The sequence below is a fragment of the Phoenix dactylifera genome, chromosome 8, assembly GCF_009389715.1.
Source record: "Phoenix dactylifera cultivar Barhee BC4 chromosome 8, palm_55x_up_171113_PBpolish2nd_filt_p, whole genome shotgun sequence".
Taxonomy (NCBI): Eukaryota; Viridiplantae; Streptophyta; class Magnoliopsida; order Arecales; family Arecaceae; genus Phoenix; species Phoenix dactylifera.
In genome coordinates, this window is record NC_052399.1 from 24,555,469 (window position 1) to 24,578,374 (window position 22,906).

The 22,906-nt window shown below is 36.8% G+C and overlaps 1 protein-coding gene across 1 annotated transcript; it reads right to left on the reverse strand.

Annotated features, from left to right (window-relative positions):
- Nucleotides 1-16,405: 16,405 nt before the first annotated feature.
- Nucleotides 16,406-18,984, reverse strand: LOC120111742. Its single transcript, XM_039129626.1, has 5 exons — nt 18,123-18,984; nt 17,464-17,744; nt 17,055-17,358; nt 16,529-16,868; nt 16,406-16,427 (listed from the first exon to the last, which is right to left on the reverse strand). Exons 1-5 carry the CDS (start codon nt 18,982-18,984, stop codon nt 16,406-16,408), a joined length of 1,809 nt encoding a protein of 602 aa, XP_038985554.1.
- Between the last annotated feature and the right edge of the window lie 3,922 nt (nt 18,985-22,906).

Genomic DNA, 22,906 nt, shown 5'->3' on the forward strand with positions numbered 1-22,906 from the left:
CCAACTTTAATGAATCATATTTCATTGATAACAAATAAATCATAATCTGAATTTTGATAGAAACAACCGTTTAAGATAAGCTGATTAAAACTTAGCTAACATGTCTTATTAATAATTATCTTAAGCAAATAGAATCTAGGCTCCATTGATTCTGAAAATAAAAAAAAAAATTTTGATTTGACCTTGATAAATCTTCCTATTGCCTCACATGCTTGTCCTTGAACTATCTTGGTTAATAAAACTATCTCTTTAGTTCAAGTGATATGTGCTTGCTTATATTTAGGCAATCTCTTGAGTAAAGTGATTCAACATTTAATTATTGTCATATCTTATGTTGTTGAATGAATATTTTGTATCTTAAAGAAACTAAAGACTTTCTTTCAAGAAAGAAAAGGAGTTTGTTAATAATGCAGGATCCTTGAGCAAGAAAATGAAAGATCTCAACTTGAAGGATATGTCCATGTAAGATACAACAAACATTCACATGCAAACAAGAGAGAAGACCTTCTTCAGCCAAAAGTTCATACATAAGAAATCTAGTAGGTATTTGACTGAAGAATGCAGAATGAATTGGTAATTCTAGATACTTCTCTCATAAATTAATTGAGCAAAGTCAATAACTTAAATCTTATTATGGCATGATTAAGGTCTTTAATTATTAATTTTTGATATCATGTCTCTATATATATTGATTGACTTATACTCTTAAAAATTGTTTCATGGTTTGCCCAAACTAAAATATATCTTTGCCTATGTCATAACCATGAAATACACAAGTTTATGCTTGAACTTTTGATTTAAAATAACTTGTGAGGAATGATGAATCCTTGAGCATAATGAAAATGTTGTTTGCATGATATACATCTATATGATACATAAGATTAATTCTTTATTATGCTCTTTCATGTAAATTACTTGAGAATAACAAAAAGAGAGAGAGATAAAGAAAAGAAAATGGAAATTATTCAAGAGAAGTAAAATCTAAGTAAAGGCAAATACTTCAATCTTAAGGAAAAGCAAAACAAGCATAATATATTCGGCACATTTGGAAGGGATAAAATCCATAATTAATTACACTTAAACAGGGAGAGTTTGAAGTAAATATTTTAACCTTTCTATATTGCTCATCATAGGGATGGTGCCAATGGGGAGGCTAGTGGTAGTACCCGGCACTATTTGACCCAACTATTCGGTGTAGGATATATTAGGGACGGCACAAGAGGGAGGCTAGTGGTAGTACCTCGTGCCCCTTCCCAACTCCACCGGATAGGGAGCAAATAGAGTATAGAGCATAAGAAAGTAAAAATGAAAGACAAAGTTAATGAAATTATATAAGAAGAATCAAGTCAAATTTATTAATCACTTGAAAACACACTTTAAGGATGAAATCATTGCAAGATAATACTTAAATAGGGGGAGTTTATTTGAAAAGAATTGATTTTGATCCTTAACATTCTTACTCTTAATATTCTAATGCATGACTTAACACATAATATATTTTGCATATGGCATGATGCTTTAAATTATGGATTCTCAATATTTTGTAATGCTTCATGCTTGGACAATTTGACTGATTGTTTGAAATACTACATAAAATTTTTGTTTGGTAAGAAAATTCAGATTTGTCATTCACAATCATCGTTAAAATGTGAAAGTTGAAATGAGAAGAGAAAGATATCTCTATTTAGGCAAAATGAATTGATCTTGATCTATCTTTCTACTTGCCTAACTTTGATACATAATATCCTAATACTTGTTAAAATATCCTCCATTTTGTATCGAAACTCAATACTAAATACAAAGATTCTGAAAGTGCTCTAATGTTATTGAAATATGTGTTTTCAATCTTAGTAATTTAAGATGAGCTACAAAGTAGAAGATACATATCTCAAATTTTGAGAGCCTTCTTGGAAATTCTTATGAAAATTCAGAATCTGATTTTGTATAAAAGCTTAAACTCAATATGATTTCTAAATAAAATCTTAATTTAAGAAAAACAGAATTAATTTTGATGTCTTGGCTGATTGCTCCGATACGCATCCGAAACATATCCTTTCTTATCATTAAAATCTACTAATATTGGTCTAAATGATCAATGATCTTGATTGCAAGCAAATATTTTTAAATATATGATTTTATTTTGATATTAAAAATATTTATTGTGCTTCATGTATACATTGCTGAAAAACTATGATTAAGAAATTGAGTTCTATAAATATATATATTTCAATGATCATCTATATGTTTTTCTCTACTACATTATTAAAGACAGAATAGAGTGAATGATCTTAAAGCAAGAAATATTTCAGCTCACTCGAATGATTCTAAAAGAAAGAAAATGTAAATGCCTTTGAAAGAAACTGAGCTTCAAATGAATCATTTTCTGATTAATATTTCTATACATTTTTCTCTAAGATTAGGAGAAAGCATAACTTATTCTTAAAGGTTTAGAAAGAGTGATTACTAAAAATTTTGAATAATTCTAGATCACTCTACATTCTTGATATCATAAAGTTTCAGGTTTATTCACGTTTAACATTAAAATCTGAAATTCAACAAAAAAAAAGAATGATTAAAGAAGTATGCATCTTTTGAGGGGGAGCTTTAGATATCTTATCCTAAAGTTACTTCAATTTGAAGCATACCTTGATGGATTGATTTTGATGAACCTCCTTATAATGCAATACTTGCTTTAATTATAAGTTTATGCCTTGAGAAGAGTTCTATAAAGGTTGTCTTATCTCATACCTTGAGTCTTATGAAAATAAGCTGAAACTTATGGAAAACATATTTTTGAGATTGACAATTTTATTGAACATTATCTTCAAACTCTAAACTGTTAAATGGAATAATTAATTGAGGGGGAGAAAGAAAATTTCAGAAGGAGAGGTATTATGAAACTTAATCGCAAAAATCTTTATGATACACCTTGAGGATTGTTATTTGGTTAGTATATCTTATGCATCAATCATGAACCAAATTGCAATTCAAATAGTTGATCTTAAGAGCCTCTAATTTAATGAAAAAGGGGGAGAATAACGTGTTGAATTTTCTTGAGTATCTCTCAGAAAATCTATTTTGGAATTCACTAATGAGATCTAATTGGCTTGCTCTTTAGAACTTCAATTTTGTGCCAATTCATATTTTTTTATGTATCAAATTGTGCTTATTTTTTTGGAAATAAAAGAAAATCTTTAAAAGAACTCTAAATGATCTTTCAAAGCTTTGCATTTTATGTATGCTCTAAGATATATCATAAATTTCATGAATTCATGTTTTGGTATTTATGCCATATTATTTTTACATCATAAAAGAACTTTGCAATCATACTTAATAAGTTTTGATCTTTTACTCTGAAAATCAATTAAATTGCTCTCATGTTGATAAAATACTTAATAGATTGGGCAAAAGGTCTTAAATGAACAAGTTTTCATACTTATTAAAGAGAGGTTAGATTTCCACTCATGTGTTTCCTTGAATATCATTTGTGGTACTTCTTGTATTAACCTAAGGAAGATTCCACCTATACTTGATTAGAAAACTATCTGTGGTATCAAATTAGAAAACTTCTTGAAATCACATTCGATGTATTCTGCTCTGAAATTATCTTAATTGGCTCTGATCTATGCTCATTAATCTGATTCTAATATTATTGCCTTGAGTTTTATGATTCATATCCTTGCAATAATTTGACATGCAAATCAGAGTACAATAAGGAAAAGAAATATTTGAGTATTCTTATCTTTGTACTTAATGTTTCACTCTCTTTTTGATGTTGTCAAAAAGGGAGAGAAATATCTAAGTATATGCTCATAATGCTTTGTGTTTTGCATTGAACACCAACTCAGCTTAAATTGAAATATGTTGATTGTGTTAAGCTGATTAAATCTAAAGCATTATCATGAAGTATGTTTTTAAATATATATATTTTCTACTTCATGCAACTTAGCTATGTATTACTTCTAGAACACAATATATTTTATATTGCATATACTCCAAGTTTTGTCATCATCAAAAAGGGGGAGACTGATGACCCAAAGATTGATTTAAAGATTGATTTTGATGATCACAAAACCTTGAAGTATAAATACTAATGTTTGTGTTGCAAGGAGAAAGATATTTATTTTGCAAGGAACATAGCAAGTTGGAAGAACACAAGAAGGCCTCCAAAGCTCTCAAGAAAAGTTGGAAGAAAGCTACAATTTATTGGCCCAAGTCTCAAGTTCAAAGGATTCAATTTAGAAGAGCAAGTTTTAAGAAAAATTCAAAGGAAAGGCACTCGAGTCGACTCCTACAGTTCCGAGTCGACTCCAAGGAGCAACAGACAGACGGACAGAAAGATTCATCTCAGAACCTGTCAACGAGTTGACTCCTGAAGAGCGCGAGTCGACTCCGATGCTTGCCGAGTCGACTCCAGGGTAGTATGAGTCGACTCCTAGGAGTCACAGGCAGAAAAGTTAGAGAGGAGTTTTCAGGTCTGAGATTCGAGTCGACTCCAGTGGAACGCGAGTCGACTCCGATGGTTGGCAAGTCGACTCCAAAGAAAGTGAGAGTCGACTCTCAGAGGAACACAAGGAAAAAGTCAGAGAGCCAATTTCAGACACTGAGAGCCGAGTCGACTCCCGCAAAGTCTGAGTCGACTCCAAGACAGCGCAACCCCAAAGACAGAAGACGGTATTTTCGTCTCTGAGAGGCGAGTCGACTCCAAGACAGTTCGAGTCGACTCCAAGGCAGCGCGACCCCAAAATACAGAGGATCAGTTTTCGGGCTCTGAGAGCCGAGTCGACTCCAAGAGAATCCGAGTCGACTCGAGGAAGAAAATCAGAAAATATGTCCTCTGGATTCCTGAGAATGAGCCGACCCCTAAGCGCCCGAGTCGTCTCCAGCTATTGGCGAGTCGACTCCAGTTTGGTCCGAGTCGACTCTAGGACAAAGCAAGCACATTAATTCAAATTTGGAACAGTGGCCGAGTCGTCTCCAGTAAAACACGAGTCGACTCCTGCAACAGGCGAGTCGACTCCTGATCGCGCGAGTCGACTCCGATCCCAACGGTAATATTGTCAGGAAGTGCAGACTGTGTCCAACGGCTCTATTTTTGTCTCTAACGGCTAGATTCTTGTTTCCACGCCATCAAAAGCTATAAAAACAAGAGGAGAGCTAGGGGAGAAGGTATGGAAGTGGGAAAGAACATTTAGAGAAGAGATCTCAAAGAGATTACAAGAGAAATCTCCCATAAGCACAAAAGGGCCATCCGAAGTGAAATAGAGAGAAGAAGAGCATCCAAGCGAATCCCAAAGCTTCCTCTCCATCCGTGTGCTGCCTCGGTGATCCTCTACTTCGTGCCAAATCAGAAGAGGGTCAAGTAAAGAAGAAGCCGAGCTCCTTCATCTTCAAAACTCGTTTGAGGGCTTCTCTTTACCCTATTTAGTTATATTGTTATATTTGCTTGTTTAAGAAGCTTTGATTTGTTTTTAAACCTTTATTTTAATATCTTGTAACTTGATTCAATCAAGGGATTGAATCAAGGGGTTAAGGTTTGTTGGTGAGCCAAAGGGAAAACCAACGGTAATAGGTTTGTTGGTGAGCCTAGGTTGAAACCAACGGTGTAAGGGTTCGATTGTGATCCCGGGAAAACAATCGGGGTGGTTCTAGTCGGTGAGCCTGGGAAAACCGACCGAGTTCGTTGTGACCTCGTAAAACAACAAGTTGGGTTGTGAGCTTGTAAAACAACCGGCTGTAATCTGTAGAATTATAGTGAAATTTCCAAGAGGTCTTGGGGAGTGGATGTAGGTGCTGGGGTGCACCGAACCACTATATGTTTGTTGTGTTTGTAATGCCTCTTGTCATTGTCTAACTAACACACTGACTTACTTAGATAGATTGCTTGCTTAACTGTTATCCGCGCATCCTTTAGTTGCAAGCATATTCAATCAAGTCACATTCTATACATCAAACTGTTGCTAAGTTTGACTTTCACTGTGCATCCATACAACTTAGCATAATTAATCAAAAACTTTCAGAAGTAGGTTAAAAGTTTTAAAAGACCCAATTCACCCCCCCTCTTGGGTTGTATCTACTGGGCAACACACACTAAGTCACCTTTACCATATCCCTCAGGCTACTGCATGTAGATCTCTTCCTCAAGATCACTGTGAAGAAAGGTTATCTTCATATCAAATTGCTTCAAGTATAGATCTTCTGCAGCTACTATGCTCAGTATCATTCAAATAGTGCTAATCTTTACTACAGAAGAAAATATTTTTATGAAGTCGACACCGGTTCTCTGCTGAAAATCTTTGACAACTAATCTGGCCTTGTATGGCTTCTTACCATCATACTCTTTCTTTAGCATGTAAACCTACTTGTTTGACAGTGCTTTCTTATCTTTGGGCAGATCCACCAGATTCCATGTCTGAATTTGCTCCAATGACTTCATCTCGTCATCCATGGCAAACTCCTACTCCTCCTTGGCATCAACCTGCAATGCCTCCTGATAACATTTAGGTTCACCACTATCTATAAGCAGCAAATAGCTAAGAGTCCCGTCATATCGCTGAAGAGGCTTTCCGTGTGTGCCACAAGTGGATCTTCTTAGCTGTAGAGGGGGTGCCATAACAGTAGCTTTCGTCTCTTGCCCAGACTGAGTCTTCTAATTAGAATTTGTAGACTCCTCTTCAGGATCTACAAAGTTTGGCTCCTTAAGTTTTTCTTCTGAAATATGATTCTTCTGCATCTCGTTCTTATTGAAGATCATATTTTTGCTTCTGATGATTTTTCTATTTTCTGGATCCCATAACCACTATCCATACTGATGACCACCATATTCAACGAAGATGCATCTTTTTGAATTGCCGTCTAGTTTACTTCTTTCGGTGGATCCACATTGATGTATGCGGTACAGCCAAAGACCCGGAGGTGCGCCAAATCAATCTTCTTTTCCATCAATGCTTCTTCGGAAATTCCAAGTTGTAGCTTCTTAGATAGCCCTCTGTTAATCAAATAGGCAGCAGTACTAACCGTCTCTTCCCAGAATTGCTGTGGCAATCCAGCATGTATCCTCATGCTCTTGGCACGCTCGTTAATCGTCTTGTTCATCTTTTTAGCAACTTCATTTTGTTGCGGTGTTCCTGGAATAGTTTTCTGCATAATTATTTCAGCCTTTGTACAGTAATTTTCAAATTATGTACTGTAATATTCACCACCGTTGTCGAATCTTAGGCACTTCAATTTTTTTCCTGTCTCGAGTTCAACTGCTACTCGCCATCTCTTGAAGACAACAAACATCTATGATTTGTGTCTCAAGAAAAATACCCATAACTTTCGGGTAGCATCATCAATAAAAGTCAGAAAATACTGAGATCCTCTAATAGAAGATACTTGAGCAGGTCCCCACACGCTAGTGTGCATGAGATCAAGCTTTTTTAGCTTTCGAAGTTGACCGTCTTTGCTGAAAGACACTTTCTTCTGCTTTTCGAGAATGTAGTCCTTGCAAAAATCCAGCTCGACCACCTTAAGACCTTGTAGCTTGCCCATCTAATGCATAGCCACCATGCCTTGATGGCTCATTTGTCCAAGTCGGTGGTGCCACACCTTGGCATCCACATCTGCAGCTGCAACAACAATGAAGTTTTGCGTGCCGTTGATGACATAGAGAGTCCCAACCCTTTTGCCACTAGCCACCGTCAACGAGCCTCTCGAGATCTTCCACTGGTCATCTGTGAAAGTCGTCCTATACCCATCGCTCGCTAACTGTCCAACAAAAATTAGATTTCTTTGTAGCTGAGGTACGTGCCTCACGTCCTTCAGCTCTAGTGAAGTACCACTATTGATCTTCACTTTCGCACTTCTCTTTTCTTTGATATTGCAAGGCTCTCCATCCCCTAGGTAGACTGTGCCAAAGTCACCAATCTGATATCCTCTGAAAAATTTCTTTTAGGATGTAGCATGGAAAGACTTCCCAAGTCTATCATCCAAGACTCATCACTTGTAGACAAAGATAGGACTAGGGCATCCGAATCATTGCCTTCAGCGAGATTGGCCAAACCTCTGTCGATTCCTTCAGTGTGGTCGCCTTGCTTCCCTTTAAGAGCTTTGCAGTTCCTCTTAAAGTGCCCTTTTTTACCCCAGTTCCAGCATGCTGTCTCCTTGTTCTGAGGTGGTCAAGATCTGCCTCTTATCGACTTCCAGCCGCTTCGATGGCGATCATTCTTGTTTTGCAATCTACCGTGCTCATATGTGTTCAATGCGATCCCTAAAGGTTTTGCAGCACCTGTGGCCTTTCTCCTTGCTTCTTCACTTAGAAGTCCTCCGATCACGTCATCGAACTTCAGCTTACCCGTCGACGACAAGTTGCTCACTGCCACCACCAGGCCTTCCCGGCTATTTGGTAATTGAGACAGAATCAGCAACAACTGAATAGAGTCCTATTGAAACACCATCAAGAGTTTAAACTGTTTTAAACACCTTTTCAAGTTATCGACTTAATCTAGCACTCTTTTTGTATATGAAACTGAGAAGACTACTTCTGAAATGTCTTGAACTTATCCTCTGGCTTGGAGAAGTCTCAATCAAAGACAAACTTTGACTTTTTCTTCCGTTTCAACGAATTTCCAAACTTCCTGTCCGAACTGGGGTCGATTCTTGCAGTGCTCGAGTCGACTCTCCAATATCGAGTCGACTCTCCAATATCGAGTCGACTCCATCACAGAGAAAGTCGGCTCTCTCAGACGAAACAGAAACATTTGAAATCTGGACAAAACTCGAGTCAGACTCCGGCATAGTGCGAGTCAACTCCTGAACTGCTGAAGTCGACCCCACTGCTGCTGAAACCTGTAGAAGTTTTCTTCTATGAGAAATTTCGATCCGGAATGCATCCATGTGCAATCTAAAATACCTTGGGTCTCCACATACTCTAACAGGCAATGCCAGATGTTCATGTAGTGATAGTAGTTAAGAGTTCATTATTGGCTTCCAACCTTTTTTTCTTTTCTCTGAGTCATTCCTTTTCTTTTGTTCAATCTTCATAGCTTGCAACTTTCGAACCAAAGGCTTCATAATATAATCTCATGTTGGGGTAAGTTGTCAAATCTTATTGATTATAATCCTTAACCTCTTTTTCCTTGAGGCACCACCTTTTGGAGTGAAATATGCTTAAGCTTCATTCCGGGAAAACGTGTGAGTAGAAGAGGGGCGTTATCTGGTAGTGCTTTTTGAGTAGAAAGCAAGAAATACTTTTCCCATTCTTGAGAAATCAGGAAATAATCTAGTCTCGCCATTGAAGGAATTTCTCTATTCTTAGACCAAGTTAATTTCCTTCTCTTCAAGGGAACTAACCAGATCCAACTCTTAAATGAAAGTTTTAAAATTATTATATTTTGATGGTCTTTTCTAGTTCCTCCATGTCTCGTGATGTTGTTAGTAATGTTAAATTCATCCCTTGATAACCATTTTTCCTAGAGAGCATGACAGTTATCTTTAAATATTGTCCAAAAGGAAGTTCTCAACTATTGGTTCTTAGGGCCATACACCGTAGTGTGGGCAAAAGTATTTACTTGTCATCTAGTTCCACCATAAGTTAGTATGATTGATTTATGGCTTTTTTGAATGCCTACATTCTTGATTGGATTCCATCCAATCCAGACTCCACAACAATGCCAAATGCATCCATAGTTTGCCATTGATCAATGACATCCCTACCTCCTAATAATTTAAGGAAGGCCCTAGAGGGATTTCACATTTTTGTTTCTTGTAATGCATTAAATAACAACAAGCGAATGATCAATATGTTTATTATTTTATGCAATCAATATGTTTGATGCTATTTTTTTTCAGGCCATTTTCTTCTATACTCCTTTCGTAACTAGGACATATATGCTCCAAATTTTTTATAATTTTATATTGTTATTGTATTTATGATATTTTAGATATTTATAATGACTTTATAAATTTTATTCAACTGAACACATTGTATACTTTTGGGTTCTAATTTTGGTAATATAAATGGTTGATAAATTGAAAATGTGTTTTTTATATGGATTTGAAGTATTGAATGTAAATGGTCTTGGAGTAGCTATTTGAATTACAGATTTGTGTATGTGATTAATCATGGTAAATATGGGGGGGAAAGTCTCTAACGCGATGATTAAAAATATCATAATAGCACCTAAAGTGATATAATAATAATTGCAAGAACCTCTCAATAGCCTGGTTTCCAGAAACATTTAGAAACACCTATAATGTCTCTAATGAATGCAAAAAAAGCTATGGATAGACTAATTTCAAGCAATATTCAGAAACATTATTTAAGAAGACAAAGCGATACTAATAAGTTCCAAAATACTTCATGCCGCTTCAGTAACAAAGATTAGAGCTATGTTAATTCACTATTAGAGCTACACTTAACAATGTTGAAATAATCCATTCAGTAACAAATATAAGTGATGTTAGTAAACGTCAAAATAGAACACTAAAGTCACATCTAAAATTGTCGCTAAACCTGAAGATTAAAAAGGTTATTAATTTCATTTTTAGCAATGTTTATAATCATTGCATAAAGTTGAAAAGAGATATTTATGACAAATGTTAGAATAGCTTACGACCAACATCGAAATTTGTTAGAAATGTCACTTAAGTTTAAAGCGATAATGCTTTTCATGACACTTCTAATAAATGTTGGTAAGATGTATTATAACATTTATTGTATTGCCTGTAGATTATATATAATTGTTGTAGTGGTTAACCCAACCCTAGCTCCATAGTCTATCACCCAATATGAGATGACAAAAAGTGGTGTCTTCTTAGAAGTGGGCTAGGGCCCGCCCAATTCTTAAGCGACTGAGGTAGTCGCCTAAGGCTCCGGCCCAAAGAAGGCCTACCGCAGAAAAAGCCTCAAAGACAAAATGAAAAGAAAAAAAGCTTCTTTGTGAGTTCGTCTTAGGCTGGCCCATTGCAAGAAAGGCTCGAAATAGAAAACGGCCTTAGGCCCCCAAATATATTGGGCCACTTTTGAAGTGGGTAGAAGTGGTATGATGACTCAAGCTATGCAGCACCTCTCTATTTTTTATTTTATTTTATTTTTTTTTTGCTAAAAGAACGGGGTAGGGGGGAGGAAGGGACAAGCCCAACCCCGCGTAGCAGCTCCCACTGGGCCCCCGCCCCGCCAGGAGAATGTTCGATGCGGGCAGAAATGGCCGTGTGTTGGGCACCCCGACCGGTTTTACTCATACCCTCCCCACCCATGGGCCCGGCTCAGCTACCCCTTTGGGCTCTGGCTCGAGTCCCAAGTGTGAGTACGTCACACCCGGCACCACCCCGGCTACTAGCGGTTCAAGAGCGGTCCTATACCTCAAGTCCAAGCAGTGGCCAAAGTAGTGAGCTCCGGTCCACAATTTAATCGTCGCCGCAGCGATTCGAACTTGGGACCTTAAGGTTAGAATTTCTGCCCAGTACCACTAGGCTACCACCTTGGTGGCAGCACCTCTCTATTCACTGCTTTGTTAACTGCCCAACAAGATGGAAGTGAATTGGTGTTAGATTTGCTGTACCGTTGGTCGATAATTATAGATTTAATTCATATATTAAAAAAATTTCTTACACCACTAGCAAGCCATGCCGCATGAGGGATGGCTGAGATTAGCAAGCTCGTTCATGTGGTTGTGATATAAGGAATTAATCCTCACGTGGCAAGTGACAATGACAGTGGTGAGACGAAACTTCGTAACATAGTCGAGCCTTGCAGCATTTTCCCCTTCTAATGGCAAACGCCGCCAACCTTTTGTATTCCCGGGCTCCAAGCTCCACGTCCAGTTTTAGCCACTTTCCAAAGAGAAATCACCGTACCAAATTGCGCAACTACTGTAGCCATCAACATCCCACACGTGGTTGGCCACTACTGTCACACATGTAATCACTGCTGACGAGACTTCGACCTTTTGCCGGCCGCACGCGGGTACGAGCATGCACGTAAAGCTAGCCGTAGGACAAACCCTACAACTCCAGAAGCCCATACCAAATCAAACAGTAAGAAAGGATGGACATAAAAGAAAGGATGGACATAAAAGAAGCTTACCCCACAACTCACCTTCTTATAAAATATATCTCATATATGTAAACAAGATAGAGGTGCTAGGGGGTGGCCTTTTGGTCTTTATCTTTTGAACTAAAGCGTGGGAAGTGTCTACCAACCACTTAAACAAATGGAACTTTGGTGTAAAAGCGGAATGCGTCAAAGGTTGCGATGATGTCCTACCTACTCAAGAGCAGTCACTAAAGAGGATGATATGGGGGACCCTTCTTGTGGATGAAGAATGGAAGAAAGCTAGCTTTTTGTTAGTAGTGGAAGGGTGAATGGCTTTGAGGAGGTGATGGTGAGATGGAGTTGTTGGTTGTTTATTGGGTGGCAATGGGAGGAGGACTGATAGTGGCTGTCGGTGTGGTACTGTGGTTGTCCACGGGTCAGGGAGGGAGCCAGGAGGCGAGCTGCCCGGGAACTCATGCCGATCACAGGGAGAGCGAGCGGTGGGTTGTGGGCTCGATCGCCTCGCGGCGAGTCAAGCGAGCATCGAACCAGGTAGAGGATGCTCGATGTGTACGTGCTTGGTCTGTGGATGGAGCCAAAGAAGAGTAATTGCTTGGGTGATTGGCTTTTGACACTGAAATGATAACATTATGTACTAAATAATTGTTTTATTATCTCTATTTGTAGGTTTAAGTTGCGTCATGATGATGAAAAAGATTCTGGTCCGCAGTTGCAGATTAGTGTTGGCTATCATAAGAAACATAGATTTGGACAGTTCATGGATAGTGGAAGATTTCAATGTCATGAAAGAAGCTTGACCAATTGAAGACTACCATACTAGGAATATGAATGGTAGGTAAGGTATATATAATGGTGAACTGTAAGTTCACTACGGACAATGCTACAAGTTAAATGCTGCAACCTATATTCAAATAATCCGTGGTGACACATCAGCACTAAATATTTGCATGCCATAAGTCGGTTTCCATGCATGCACTCACCAGAGTTATCTGTGAGCATTGGCTCAAACAAAATGAGTATTTTGTCACGCGTCCGATTCGAGATCGCGAGCTGGAGATCACAACAACTGCCGTATGCTTATAGAAAGCTTGCCTCACAAGCATGCAAGACATCTCATGATATCATAAATATATAGCAGAACAATTTGACTAATAATAATCAAACTTTATTTCATTAACTAACTCAACTATAATGTCTCATAATTCTAACATAAGTTTAAGATAAAATATCAGTTAAATATAACTCTAATTAAGATAACTTGTGTCATAGTTCTTCTAGTCGCTCTCCCATATTAAACACTCCGGTAGGCTAGTTCTCTGAATCCGTAAAAAAAATAAAAAATCGTATAATGAGCTCAACACTCAAGTAAACAATGATCACTTTAGCTAAATAAATCAGACAATCAGATAGGTAATAATTTGTAAAAATCAGCATATATACAATACCAATATATGAATCACATTCTTCTTAAAATCTTAAAATTCTTTTTATGGATTTAAATTCTTTTAAATATTTATTTCATCTTATCGATTCTGAGTTACGACCACAGCATCCTGTGGTAGGGTCATAGTACCGACTAATATTCTTGCGATGAGTTGCGCATCATCTTGTAGCAAAGTTCTTTAAGACCGTTGGTCTGCTGGCGATATGTCATTAATCATCTTGGACACAACCTTAAAGACAAATCATGTGCCTACATATTAGCCTCCATTGGTAGGGTCCTCAACATAGCTAGGTCGAAATTAAAATAGTTATAAATTTCATATTTCAGTTTTAAAATCATGTGGTGTCAAAATCAATCAATCATATCCATAATAAGATCACATATCATTATGATATTTCAGAATAATATTTTTCGTAATAATATACTATCCATCAAATTCATGCATCATGAATAATACTACTTAAAAGTCATAAATATAATAATTTTATAATTACTGTTAATTTTTTTTAAAAAATAAAACATTACTTGCCTTGAATGCACTCCAACTAACAAATCCAATTAATCATGAAAATCCTTCTTAGAGCCTAATATCCAAAAATTATATTTTTTTCTTAAAATTTCAACATAATTATAAAAAAGACATAAATTTGAACACTTTCACAGGGCTGACCAAATAGGAGTGCATGACACTCCGGTTGGTCCGATCAAAGTAGAATTTATCGAATCATGCTCGAAATAGAGTACGGATGGTTCAATAAAGATCAAGGTGATCAAATTTAACAATTTGGCAAGGAAAAACAGGGCATCGCCCTTTTCACCAAAAATCCAATGACTACCAGCCTAATTGGGGTTTTCAACAACCCCGGAAGAAGGGGAGAAAGAGTATCTCAAGGGAGGTCGGGTCCTTATCTGGTTTTCGGTGATGGTTGGCCACAGCAACAACGTGGACACGGTCGACGGCCGCAAAAGAAATCGAAGTAGAATCCGGCGATGGCTGGATTCTTCGGTGAAGTGGAAGAGGGATGGGGGGAAGGAGCTCTAAATAGAGCTCGGCCGCAACTGTAATCCAACCCGGAGTCGGATTCTGTCTGACTAACTCGGGAGTCTTCTTCTTCCCAGGCACGTGCGCAACACATGCCGATTTTTTTTTTGGGCCAATTACTCTAGGCTGGTCAAATGGACCGGACCCAAATATTGGGTATCACATGTTTGGACCATGGTATATATAATGGCATATGGAAATTTCCTTTGCATAAAAATGTAGAGCATCTGAGGACTGCAAGTGCTAAGAATATATAGGACAGTGCTGTGGATATTGGAAATCTTAAAAAGATGTGCATAACCATGTAGGAACTACAACATGTTAACACTGAAATGATTGGTATTCTTTTCAGCAAATTAAAAAGCTGTAATTCTAGGTTGAGTCCTCTATCGTCCACTATATGGGGTTTGTGTTCATAGGATAGATACTAAGTGCACCTTAAGGCTTCAAGGAATGGTCTTTATGTCAAGGTCAAGCTCGACTTAAAAAAATAAAAAATTATTGGGCTAGAATTGGCTAACTTTGGTCCAACTTAAATCGTTTCAAGCCTCAATATTTTACAAATAATAATACTGTAGTGCTAATTTAGAAAAAGTGTGATGCCAAATGTTCCAAGAAATGCTGAGCAATTTCTCCCCCAAAATGGGTTAATAGGCGTTATAAACAACATATGTAATATAAGGTCCCAAGGAAGCACAATTATGGGCTCAATCCTAATTATTAGGAGGCAGCTAATCGCATCTATCCTAGTTTAAAGAGGGACAATGTTAGACTTCTCTACAACTGGTAAAATGGGAATGAAAATATGTCAGCATTACCATATTTTCTACCATTTTCCCTTGTACTCCTTTGTTTCATTTCCTTGGTCATGTTTTAGCAATGAAACTTAGCATCGACAATTTTTTGAAGTTCTGCTAGTGGATGTCAAATCAAACTTGAAAATTGCAGATCTTCTTGTTTTCCAAGTAGTGTAACATCTACAAAACAAGTTGCAGGAATTAGATATATAGGTTAGAGAAGTTTAGGTGCAAAGTCTCTTTCCATTTAAAACTAATGACCCCTCTTGAACTTCACAAGGCCCAAAGTTGCTTAGACCATAAAAATCATCATATATATATATATATATATATAGCGATAACCTACTCTTTGATATGGTAGGTTATCAATCTACCCATTTTTTATTGGACAAAATATCCTTACTTTCTATGACTTTTAAGGGTGTTTTTGTCTTTTCATAATTTTATGTTAACTAACCCTCCCAACATGCAATTAATACTCTCTCTCTCAGAATTTTTACCGTCAAGGAGAGAGAGAGAGTATTTGCCGCCAAAATAGAAAGAGAGAGAATACGCACTCTCTCTCTCTCCGGCAATAAAGAGAGTACACCTTTTCCATCTTGGCAGTAAATACACGCGCACACACACACACACTCTCTCTCTCTATAAAAATTCTGTTCTTATGGCAGGGGGTTCTGTTCTTATGGCAGGGGATTGAAAATCATCAGTGAGCCTCTTTTATTAGTTTCTAAAGTATCAAATCATCCATTTCAGACCTTATAGGGGAGTGTATTTGCCTCCAAAATAGAAAAGAGAGAGTACATTGTAAATATCGGTTCTGTCCCTGCTTGAATGATTCCAAAATAGAAAGAGACAGTGTATTTGCCTCCAAAATAGAAAGAGAGAGTACACTGTAAGTATTAAATTGAATGATTCCACACAAAGAATATACAAACATGATGGACGCTTGAATATGCAAACACGAGTTCTGTCCCTGCTTAGAGATCGTCTGCTCCAAGAGCCTCATATATCTACTTTGCTTTAAAATAATCTCTCAAATATCAGAACAAAAGCTACAACAATTATTTTTGAAATAGTTCATTTCCTCATTTCCAGCCCTTCTGTGTCCTAAAAGCATTATTAACATACAAGAATAAGAAGACAAATTCTTTTAATATGGACATGCATCAAGTAATTATAAGTTTATGAAAAAGACTAAAAATACGTACTTGATGGGAGAATTAACAATGGATTCTTCAATATGCCTTTTTTTGTTTGGGCAATTCCTTGAATCGTGGTTTGTTCCACCACAATTCGGCACATGACATCTTCTTGGTTCCTTAGCAACCTCAACTCCTCCACCTAGTCTTTTCCCTTTCGGACGTCCTTTAGTTTTGGATGGTTCTGGATTTCGAATGAACTGACAATCATCACGATTTAATGACTCTACTGGGCAACTTTTCAATTCCAATGTTGAATCATTGCCAATTGGCATGCCTCTAATAAGGCTTATAAGTTTTTGCAACTCTTTATTAGTACATTGTGCACGCCCTTTGGACTTGGAAGACTCTAAATGCAGAATTGCAACATGAGATTGAAAGGCTTGCTCCAAGTTGTCATCTTTCTTTCTTATGATATGACTGAATTTCAATATTAATGAGCTTTCACGTCTCCATTGTATTGGATAATACTTCTCTGGGAGATGAAAGTAGTTTTTTATGGAGAGAACTCTTATAGCATGTCTGCACAAAATACCTGAGAACTCAAATTCTTTGCAGCTGCAATGAATTTCCTCATTCATTTGATCCCAAGTCACGAAACGCCCCCCATCATTCTTCGTACAATGTCTTACTGTGTATATTTCAGCTCTCATTTCAATTGCTGCATATTGATAAGACAAAACCATCTCATTTTGTAGCAATTCAAAAGCATAAGGGGTGAAAATACTGGAGGCATGTTCTTCCATTGGCATAGATGTTTTTATGCTGGGATTGAGATATGTTTGATGCATGGCTGCTTCTTCCCCAGCTCGGTTTCTTACACTCATAGCAATACCCATCTAGAAAATTGTAATGAGAATTCATTAGACAAATATTAGAATTTTAACTCAAATATTAAATTTATATGTTCACTAAAAAAATAAATAAAGCATAGTCTAATTTACCTGCTCAACAAAATCCTTTAGACTTGTTCTTGCATTCAAAAATGCTTTCAAGAATGAATTTATAGATTCTGAACGTCCAGTTGTTGTCATTCTGGCAAGAAAGAAATCTCGCAAATATGGTAGCGCCCAACATGCTCGATGAGAAAACAATAAACCAATGTGTCTATCTGAAGCAAGTCCAAATTGACAAACCATATTATCCCATTGCTTTTCAAAATACTCAATACTCTCCAAATGATACAGTCTATAGAACTCAGCCTTGAAATCATTATATCGCCCACCTAAAATAAAAGAGAACCAAGTTGGCAGCTTTGCTACTATGTGCCAAATGCAAAATGCATGTTTTGTACTTGGCAACTCTATTAATATAGCCTCTGTGAGTGCAAGATCTTGGTCGGTTAAAATTATTTGTGGGAATTTTTTGTTCATAAATTGAAGAAAAGTCTGCATAAACATATATTAAAAATTAACTTAAATAAAATTTTATGATAAATATATAGAGTCCAAATCTACCATTAGGAAAAATGTAAATACCTTCAAGGTCCATGCAAATGAAGGAGTTTTTCCATCCCGCAATAAAACGCAACAAAAAAAAATTGAATTTCCATGGTTATCTAAGCCCACCCATACTCCAAGCGGCATATCGTAACGATTCAAACGATATGTTGTATCAAAGACAAGTACATCACCAAAACTCTGATATGCTCGAACAGAGTCACCAAAAGAACAAATAATGTGTTGCAGCTTCTGATTTTCATCCACTGTGAAATCATAACAAAAGTCTGCATCTTGGTCTTTCAAACTCTTACACAACTTAAGAAGTTCTAGTGCATCATCTTCTAGTCCTTGATAACTTTGAGAGTGAATTAAGTTTCTAACATCCCGATTTGTAAATGGTAAATTACCTGGTTCCAATCCCTTTTCCAATTCAAGAACTCTCATTATGATTTTTATTGAACAACCAGCTTTTGATAATATTTTAATACGTTGTTGATCAACGACATCTATGTCACGATATGCCGGAAGAAATCGAACCTCATTATCTTTCAATAATTCATGATTGTGAACATTATCAAATTTAGGAACTTTCCACTGACAAACCCCATCAACAATGTCTTTTGATATTATCATTTTTGCCCCACAGCCACATCTTGAAGATTTTCGATTTCTTTGTCGTTCAACTTCAAACACTTTGCTTGGCTGAGCTTTACCAGCACTATGACAAACAAGTTCCCTCCAATAGACTCCCAACGGATGATTTTTACCTCCTAAAAGATGATTCCGCCTTATTGAAAAACCATTTTTTCTAGCAAAGTTAGAATACCACATATAGACATCATTATCACTATTGAATGACTGTTCGGCATACGGAAAAATACTAGTGTCACCATCTTCATATACGGAAAAATTTCTAGTGCTTTCCTCATGTCTTTCTTCTGAAAGATAACACTCAGTACTTCCACATGGACATATTCGCTTTGACTGACCTTCACTAATGTCAATAAATGGAATTGTTGACATCTAATTGAAAAAACATATCATAAGTATGAAGTAGTCATATGACACACATAGTGTAATATGCATTATAAGGTCTTAGCAAAAAAAAATTGAGCAACAGGCATTTTGAGAAATAAAAGGTATATTGCAACGGATGATTTGATACCTTAGTTTGTAATATAAGAGGCTCACTGGTAATTTTCAATCCCCTGCCATAACAACAGAACCCCCTGCCATAAGAACAGAATTTTTATGAAGAGAGAGAAAGAGAGAGTGTGAGTGTATTTGCCGCCAAGATGGAAAGAGTGTACTATCCTTATTGTTGGAGAGAGAGAGAGAGAGAATGCGTACTCTCTCTCTCTATTTTGGCGGCAAATACTCTCTCTCTCTCTCTAAAATTCTGAGAGAGAGAGTATTAATTGCATGTTGGGAGGGTTAGTTAATATAAAATTATGAAAAGATAAAAAACACCCTTAAAAGTCATAGAAAGTAAGGACATTTTTGTCCAATAAAAAATGGGTAGATTGATAAAGAGTAGGTTATCAACCCCCCCCCCCCCCCCCCCCCCCCCCCACACACACACACACACACACAGAGACACACACAGAGAGAGATATGGAATATTGTTACAACTCTAGTCTACCATCCAATCAGATATGGACTGCTCGCCTTATTTTGTTGCATCATAAATGGTGATCATGTTAAAATAAAAGAAAAGGATTCATTATCCTTAGCAACCCAAAAAAGCCTAAAAGTTATTGTATAAAGGAAATTATTAACATTAATGTAGACTGTTTCAAGTCCAATTTGAGCAGAGTCACCTCTATAAGCAAAAGGTGTCATCAACAAAATTTCAATATACTTCATGTTTTAATCTAGCAACATTTGGGATCTAAGCCTTGCAAATAAGATTAAAGTCTCGACTTGGACCTAATTATCCTCTATCCCATCTAGCTAAAAAAAAAAAAAAAGAAATTCTATTTACGCGACATTTTCCAAACAAAATGGACAAACCATGAACTGCATGTTGGAAACTAGTAAGTGGCTTCTAAAGAAGTAAAAGGTATGTCCAAAAGCAAACAAAAGTGAACACCTACAATGCGGTGCAGACTGAAAGGATAATGAATGGTCCAAAGCAGGTTGGTAGAGCAAACAATTTGTCAAACCATTGATTAGCCTTTGATCTCAAATTCCTGTGGGAAGCAATCTTGGGACCATTTCCTCTGAAGGAAGGTTTGATTGAAGTGTATAGCTCCCCGCAGCTATAGTTTTCAACTTAGCCAATGAATACATCATTTCACCTGCCTTCCACTAGGCTTGGGCCCCAATCTCACCGTGTTGTCTAATTGAAAGCGTGTCGTGGCTGCGCCCTTGAAGTCCAAGAATCTTTGAGGGCCAGAGTGTGGTGGAGAGAGTAAGGCAAAGCTGCCCCACAGTTGAATGAAAGAGAGAGGCAGGATTCTGCGCTCTGAGCGTCTTCCATTTTCTCAAGTCCACCTCCATGATATCCATTACTAATGAATTGTTGGCAGTGGATATGTCATCCATTTCAAGTATCTCATCCTCTTACTTCCCACTATTCATTGTTCTGCTAAGGCGTTAAAAAAGCCTGGTGCAATGAATGGTTATTTGACTATATGGTTCTCCTTTTCATATGGTGTCATTGATCAAGCGCTGCAATCCTTCGCTGCTTAGTCGCCATTACCGAGTTTGTAGGCAATGTCTTTAGGGGAAGTGATGTTGATCACCTAAAGCATCAAACCTTGGAATCCAAACTTTCTACTTTCATGAAAACTATGATTCTTTTATTGCATTATAACGCCTAGGCTTCCGACGGCCTGGTGCTGGTTTTTTTTTTTTTGTTTTTTTTTTTTTTTTTGTTAATGGGAGATAGCCCTCTCCCATTCCCCAAACCTCAACAAAGGTGGGATTTGATGTCAGCTTATTTGGAACAATTCTCAAAGACTTTACCAATTTGCTAAGCTAGCACCTTCATTAAACTTTCTTTCTTGATAGAAATCTATTGCACCTGATCTTTTTAAAGAAACTTAGTAAAATGCTACAATGTGTTACTCAATACCCTTGTCAATTTCTTGTATTGGCATAGCATCTTTTGGATGTTTTCCTTTTCCTTTCCTATTTATATATGCAACCCTTTTAAAGTTGATCTGCCTCCCTATGTAATAAAATGAATGAGAGAAAGATGAGAAGCACATTGGAGAATTTTTTTTTAAAAAAATTATTTTTACTATTTTCTCCATACAATCTCTATTGGCAAGATCATAATCGTTCATCAAATACTCTCCTCTTGGATAAGAGAAAATCATTGTATGTGCAAAATATCACTGATTAATCTAGAAAAGGCTATTTTTGAGCATTAGGCTGTTATTTGTTGTTTGTTTGTTGCTTTTTAATGTTCATCACCATTCCAACATTGGACAGCTATTATTGGGCTTATCCATCATTGCCAGGGCTATGACAACTAGACCCAAACCACAAATGACCTTGAGCCCAATCCTCACCCAAGATCTCCAGTCCACTTCAATTGAGGCAGCTGAGTGAGCCCAGTGAGGGAGGGCTTAATTTGAGTGCTTGTCTGCTTTTAAAATGGGTTTTTAAGCTAAACCAAGAATTGTGACTCAAGATCTTTACAACTATATATTTTTGGGTTTAAGGCCTAGTAATGGGAGCCTTTCGGGTTTGACCCATTAATAGGGAAGGCTTGCTCTACCTAATTACTTCCATAATAAAATAATGAAGATTTAATTGGTTTATCGAACATATGTTAGGTTGCAGCCTAGGTTGGGGTCAAGCGGAACCTGCCGGATCAACCCGGTTATTAGGTAGGGTTAGGTTGAGCTTTTATAAATTTGGTTTGAATTTGGACTCAAAGTTCCTGACCTGATCTCATGTGAGGTTAGATTAGGGTTGACCTTCAACTCAACCGAAATCGAATCTAACCTGATATGTAAATTATTAAATACTTTATATTTATATTTTTAATTCATAAATAAGCTACTTACATTATTTATATGTATATATAATTTTATCTTTAATCTTTTTAACGGATATGTACGTATAACATTGAAATTTATGAATGATTGAGACCTTAATTTAATAAATATTAATCCCAAAAAAATCCCAAATTTTTTTCTATTTTTCAAATTCTTGTTCAATTCAATTTCATCTAATTAATATGGCACAACCCAACTAATCCAACCTAATCTAACTTACCCAACCCAACCTGAATTTAGCTTAAGATGGGATTGGGTTAGAGAATCCCAATTTGATCTAGTGATGGTTTAGGTTAGATTTTGAGAGAAATAGAGGTTATGTTGAGTGTTAGACCGCGAGTTTGCTCCGAACCCACCGAGTTGGAGGCTGAGTATGATCCATCATTAATTAATATTTTGGATTGCTATATAAATAGCCTCATTTACTTTCATAATTGGTCTCAATTATCATGATGAGTAATGCTATGACTCCCAAATGGTATTGAAGAAATAGTTATATGCCATGTGGCATTTAGTAACAACAATTAAATTCCCATCACCAAAAGGTAAACTTTATCGTACCCTCAACATTTTTTTTTTTTTTGACTTCAAGAAGTATAGTGATAGCCTTTCATGACAATTCAGATGTTACAATTTGGGGAAGTAAAAAAATTCAGAAACATATAGCGAGAAAGAAACCAGTGAAACAATTTGGTTCACTAACATCATGTAGTAGTTTTTGATATCAATAAAATGGATAAAATACAGCATTTTAGAACATAGAGGGGGAAAATGGAAACAATCCATTATGAGCACATATATCTGAAGTCAAAATAAAAATAACTCATACTAGATAACCACAGCAGATGATAATCAAAAGCAGGGGAGCAATATGCTTTTTAAACAATAAACTTGTAATAAATTTCTAACAACGTCAAATAGAGGCCTAATAA

What these genes read in the sequence shown, in the direction of transcription:
- LOC120111742 (XM_039129626.1), bottom strand. Translation starts at nt 18,984, where the DNA reads ATGTCAACAATTCCATTTATTGACATTAGTGAAGGTCAGTCAAAGCGA. An exon ending in CAAAGAATTTGAGTTCTCAG is followed by an intron (nt 16,869 to 17,054) that starts GTATTTTGTGCA and finishes TTCTGCATTTAG; the next exon opens with AGTCTTCCAAGTCCAAAGGG. An exon ending in ATTGTTAATTCTCCCATCAA is followed by an intron (nt 16,428 to 16,528) that starts GTACGTATTTTT and finishes TAATGCTTTTAG; the next exon opens with GACACAGAAGGGCTGGAAAT.